Below are 5,484 nucleotides of genomic sequence, written 5' to 3' on the forward strand. Positions count from 1 at the left end.
CGCTCGCTCCGTCGCTCCCTCCCTCCCGTCGCCCCCTCCCTTCCTACATTCAACCACACCCACCCACCCATTCTCCCTCCCTCCCTCCCTCCCTCCTGCTTGTCTCCTTTCATCCTTCTCTTCAGACTCTGATTTTTCATGATCTCCCGCTAACGACAGTGACCAGGAACCTGGCCTGCATGACTGGCCGCTGCAGCGACAGGTACAACTACATCACAAGTTCCGTGCGCAACAACAACCACAGCATGTCCATCGGTCAGTTTTGTCTTTGACGTACGTATACAGAGGAGGGGAACTGATGCGATTCTGTCTTCAGCTCCCCATCATGAGCGGAACAAGACGGTCTGCATTCCCAACGTTGTGACTTCAGTCAAGAAGACGCTAACCGTTGCCATCCCGACCCTCGACCTGGAGGTCATGCTGGAGAAGCAGAAGCAGAGGCGGTTTCAGAGGACCGGGTCTGTGACCGAGAGGTACGTAGCGGGAGCAAGAGCTGTCTTGTGCTGATACTTTATTGGACCCTAGGACGAGGGGCCATCCTGCCTCCGACTCTGCGCTGTCGTCGAGCAGTACCCCCAAGGCAGGCATGGAGACCGACTGGCTGTCTCCGACGGCGGGAGAGGAGGAGAGGGTGGTGGGAAGGAGCGCCAGGTGGGGCGATAAGCATAAATGGAGAAGCAGGATCATAGCGTCAGCTAGCCAACCGAGTCTCTCCCAGTCGCTCAACGATATTTTCAGCCTAGAGAGGGATACGAGCGATGGGCAGACGTCACCGGAGGTAGCGACTACCCCTATGACCTCCCGCTCCTCCCCCATGGTCCGTGCCAAGCGCATGGGGCGGCTGCCCCTCGTTGCCAGCACGCCGCGGCAGAAACGGGAGGAGCTGCTGGGAAATGCTGTGCAGAACACCATCAATCGATGCCAGGTGCTGCAGAGGAAAGTGATCATCAGGCACGAGGAGGCGGAGAAGCTCGAGATGCAGCGGAGGAGGAAGGAGACGAGGAAGCTGCTGCGCGAGAAGGAGGAGGAGGCGAAGTTGCTCATGCGCGCCTGGCTCCCCATCGTCTGCTCCGTCCGCGCGCTGCAGGCGATGCAGCAGGTGCTCGACAAGGACCGCCGCGTTCGCATCTACGTCGCAGATGCAAGAAGATCCAGCAAGCCTGGAGGAGGTTCCAGAGGGAGCGGAAGCTGATGAAGCTGCGGGAGCTGGTCCGGGTGGTCCAGAATCCTAAAAACTGCATGCACATGGCAGCGTTCAGGATCCTTTTCTTCCTCCGCAGGCAGTTGGTTGCGCGGAGGATCAGGAAGAAGGGAAGGCAGTCGGACCTCATCGCTGGCTGGCTCAAGGAAGAAGTGCCGAAGCTCATGTTCGTCAAGGCGATACGCATGTTCCGCATGCGCGTCGTCACGTTGCAGCGGGGGGTCCTGAGGTTCCTGGGGACGATGGAAAGGCTGAGGTCCAAAATCCGTGCAGTGATCGACCAGGCGGAGGAGGTAGAGAGGATCAGCATTAAGAACCACGTCAACGAGCTGGGCTGGTTCCAGGCCATCGTCGCTCATGCTTGCGCCGAGACGAAGACGTTTGCATGCAAGCGGCTGGCATCGGCGATCCTCCGCGTGCACGCGAGGAGGAGGAAGGTGTTCGAAGTGGAGATGGAGGAGTACAGCTTGAAGCTGCGCAACGTGCTGGCAGTGCGGAGGGGCCTGCGGGGCTTCCTGGGGATGATGCATGGGACGACGGGGAAGTCCAACGAGTTCAAGGAGGAGCTGGAGAGGAACGCGCAGCACGACTTCTGCGTTGAGGACGTTCCGGTTCTGCCCAGCCTGGCGGAGTTGATCAAGGAGGAGCTGAGTGACAAGACGACTAGGAGGATCGTCGTGGCGATCATGACGGCGGATGGAATCGGGCTGGGCCCCAAGGACACCCTGCTGCCCAATACTATTGTTGGACCTGAAAGTGAGATTTGTTGATAGCTGCTTGATGACGAGGTGTTGTTGTTGATGATGGTGGTGATGGTGATGGTGATGGTGATGGTGATGGTAATGATGTTGATAATGATGGTGGTGGTGGTGGTGGTGTTGATGATGATGCATGGCTTGTATGCGTCATCTGTGTAACCTACTTCCCCAGAGATCAAACCCGATCTGTCAGCCCTGGCCAGCATCGATTTCAGCAAATTCCTCAAGAAGACCGTGATAACAAGTGCATGACACGTCGATTTTTCGTGAAGGAGGCATCAATCAGAATGCTTTCACATGCATACTGAAAATATCTACCGCGAATCATCGCGTTGTTCCCTTTCTTCTCTAGATTTCTTTTCATGACTTAGCTTTCCGCTCAGGTCATGTGTAACTTGTACAGGTTTGAATTGTGGTTTTAGATTATAATGAGGTCTTACCTGCATCTAGTACCGAGTGCACTGGCAGAGTTGCCAGATCAAACAATCTCCAGCTGTCTGGATGTGATTTGTCATCTACGGACATCAGTGCGTGCTGTACACTCCGAGATTTTAGCCACTGGGTTTAAAATCCACTAACCAACATATCTTCAAGATTGAACACCATCTGCAATACATACATTCACATCTGCCATGCTCTATTTATTACAATCTCCTTGTTTACTGAAGGGGCTGGAAGTTGGCAAGCTGCTCGAGGGTGGGCTGCTTGGTCAAGAGCTGCTGGTGCAACATGCCTCCGAGGCCGATCATAGCAAGGCGGCCGTGCTTGAGCTCAGCAAGCTCGAAGCGGCGGAGAGCGCTTTCGTCAGACTGCAGACAGGAGGTCAGAGCAAGAAATCATGCTTGAAGGAAAGACAACAACATGGGGAAGACAGGAGGAGAAACTTACAGAGAGGTTGAGGGGATCGAAGCCGAGGTCGCCAGGAGCACGGCCGTCAGCGAACATGTCTCCGGGGCTGATTCTGCCGTTGTTGGAGAGGATCTCGATAGCTCCGAGGGTGAAGAAGATCTGCCAGAGGCCGCCGGTGGGGACAGTGAAGAAGGCCTCGATGGGAAGCTTCTCGCCGAAGCCGGGAAGGGGGAGCTGGAACTTCTCCTGGACCAAGAAGCCGAGCGTTCCGAGCATGCAAACGCGTCCGTGCTTGAGCTCGGCCTCGCGGAGCCACTTGAGGTCGAAGTAGTTGGAGAAGCCGAGCGGGTCGAAGCCAACGTCGCCAGCCATGGTTCCGTCAAGAGCAGGAGGGCGGGACAGGAAGGGGACAGCGTACGAGCGGTCCTGCATCTTGAGACCTATCGCAACGTTGTCAGGAAAACTCGTCACAAATGACGATGGCAGTGAGACGAGCAGGAAACATCAAGTGAACAACCGCAGGATCAGACGCAACAGGAACAATAAAGCGAACAAGAAGGCAACGTCATCTTCCTCTCATGCAACTACAGGACGTGGTTGTCATGCCATTTTCATCAACAGCATGTCGCCACCAACACAGGAGACACGACAGAGTGAAAGAAAGCAACCAAAACACGATCAATATAACATTTCATGATTGTACACATCGACACACGTGCAATCTGACTTCAATCATCACCCCTCTTTGCACATTGAAAACATGTCATTCCCATGCCCGGCCCCACTCACGGGGCGTCACTTTGTGCCTTTCTTCCAGTAGATAAGACAGAGACAGCTACAACCACATCCTCCCACGTCTCCAACATCAGACAACATCCTCCTAATCTTCCTTGCACGATTCTTCTGTCTTCACTGCATCATCATCCCCATCCTCAGCCCCTCGGATTTATCCCCATCGAACAGATCCTCTCCTCCCTCTCTCCCGCTTCTCCCTCTCCTCTCATCGCAGTGCACAGTTCTGAAAGATGCTTACCCTGGGTGCTGGACCTGGCAGCTCTGGTAGGAAGAGCAGCAGGAGCGAAGGCTGACGCGGAAGCAGCGGCGGCGAGTACGAGAATCGCGCGGAGCATGGCGAAGGACGGCGACACCCTACCCCCAGTCCTCCTTAAGAGCCTCTACCCTCCACCCTCCTACCCTCTCCACTAATACCCCCACCCCCTAATTTCCAATCAAAAGCACCTTCCTTGGGCTCTACTACCCTTACATCCATGTCGCTAATTCCAAGTACCCTCCAAAATCAAATACCACCCAACCTTTTATTATACTTTACCTATGTAAGACCCGGTACAAAAGTACCATCTCTCGTGATCCACCCCTGTTCTGGTACACGAACCCCCTTTGGATTTTTCCAAATGAAATGACGGGTGGGGACACCAGAACATGGCGAGTGGAAGCGTTGTTTCTGATATAGGTGGGTACTGAACCAGAGGGGGTGTCCTCAAACGGGGGCGGTCAATATTGTTACATGGGTGGGTACTTTTAAGACTAAGTAGGGGGTGTCCAAGAATGTAAGATATTGTGTCCAGGGGTGGGGTGTAGTTACGTGGGGTGGTAGTGAAAGGGGGTACGGGGTGGGGGTCATCGAGGAAATCAAGTCATAAAGTCTTGTACATGCCCGAATAAATAGAGGGGGTAGGGGGGTGATGATACAGACCAAAGAATGGGTGAGGTAGTACACCCTACCCCATTCTTTATCACTTTCATACGCTTGTATTTACCGGTTGTACAGTACAAGGCACGGGTCGCTTGAAAACAAGAAGGTCAGGGTCGATGGCTTTCTTCACCCGTACTCTTTCCTGTTCTTGTGAAGGGTAGGGTGGTGTAACAACGTGCGGTGCGAGTACCCACACTTTTCTCATGAATGTTCTAGGAGAAAGTATCGTAGGGTGATCACCCACCCCATAATTTCCCAGGGAAAACCACCGGTCACACCCTATACCGTAATTTTGTTCACCGTCACTGATCAACCGAGTTGCTCGAGTTCAGTCTAGTTGCTACTAGGCTAGTACTAGTTCCAGTCAGTCAGTTCGGCCCGTGACTGTCCGCCCGCGGCCGGCCCTGTGCCAGGCTCCGGGCCCGGTTGATCGCCGATCGGACTCCCGGTGCCTGGCAGGGCTCTCGGCTCGGAGCCCGGCCCCGGGCTCAGCCGGGCGGCGGCGCCGTACGCCATGCGGCCCGGCCGTCGGGGGCGGTCCACCGTGACGGTGGGATCGCCGGGGCCCGGCGTCCGACCGGGCCGCCGCTCAGTTGCATGATCCGATGATCCGAGTGCGCGCCCGGGCCAGGCCGAAGCAGTCACCGTGGCTGAGTGCGCCGGCCGCTGAGCCTGGTAGACTCGCGCTAGCACTGATGGGATGATAGTGACGATAATCAAGTGATTTATTGTAAATTGACTCACTGAAAGTCACGAGTCAGTGAGTCGCCTGTTGCTGCAGCTCAAGTTCCCTCCGACAGTGGCCAGCTAGTCGGTGAGCGCAAACTCGACAATGAGGTTTCCCCGTGCTGGGCCTCCCTTGATAGGCATCCCTAGAGGACAGGAAAGGTGAGGGAGGGAAAGCAAAGGAAGAGAGAGAGGGAGGGGGGAGGGGGGAGGGGGGGAAGGGTAGGAAAGGGGGG

The 5,484-nt window shown here is 55.5% G+C and overlaps 2 protein-coding genes across 2 annotated transcripts in view; one reads left to right on the plus strand and one right to left on the minus strand.

Annotated features, from left to right (window-relative positions):
- GUITHDRAFT_146972 (hypothetical protein) overlaps positions 1-1,971 on the plus strand; it is a gene marked incomplete at both ends in the record, with an annotated part of 2,528 nt that extends 557 nt beyond the window's left edge. Inside the window, 4 exons of the mRNA XM_005821682.1 lie at positions 167-255; positions 317-473; positions 526-1,169; positions 1,253-1,971. Of these exons, the coding sequence (XP_005821739.1) occupies positions 167-255; positions 317-473; positions 526-1,169; positions 1,253-1,971 (1,609 nt within the window). The remainder of the gene's footprint in view (positions 1-166; positions 256-316; positions 474-525; positions 1,170-1,252) is intronic.
- A 605-nt stretch (positions 1,972-2,576) lies between these two features.
- Lhcr2 (light-harvesting Chl a protein 2) lies at positions 2,577-3,951 on the minus strand. Its single transcript, XM_005821683.1, has 3 exons — positions 3,842-3,951; positions 2,848-3,248; positions 2,577-2,768 (listed from the first exon to the last, which is right to left on the minus strand). The coding sequence occupies exons 1-3, from the start codon at positions 3,936-3,938 to the stop codon at positions 2,619-2,621; spliced, it is 648 nt and encodes a 215-aa protein (XP_005821740.1). The 5' UTR covers positions 3,939-3,951; the 3' UTR covers positions 2,577-2,618.
- Between the last annotated feature and the right edge of the window lie 1,533 nt (positions 3,952-5,484).

This window comes from Guillardia theta, assembly GCF_000315625.1.
Source record: "Guillardia theta CCMP2712 unplaced genomic scaffold GUITHscaffold_139, whole genome shotgun sequence".
Taxonomy (NCBI): Eukaryota; class Cryptophyceae; order Pyrenomonadales; family Geminigeraceae; genus Guillardia; species Guillardia theta.

Coding starts and splice junctions, on each gene's coding strand:
- Lhcr2 (XM_005821683.1), bottom strand. CDS start 3,938: ATGCTCCGCGCGATTCTCGTACTCGCCGCCGCTGCTTCCGCGTCAGCC. Junction 3,249..3,841: donor TGCCAGGTCCAGCACCCAGG/GTAAGCATCTTT, acceptor ACGTTGCGATAG/GTCTCAAGATGCAGGACCGC. Junction 2,769..2,847: donor TCGATCCCCTCAACCTCTCT/GTAAGTTTCTCC, acceptor TCCTGTCTGCAG/TCTGACGAAAGCGCTCTCCG.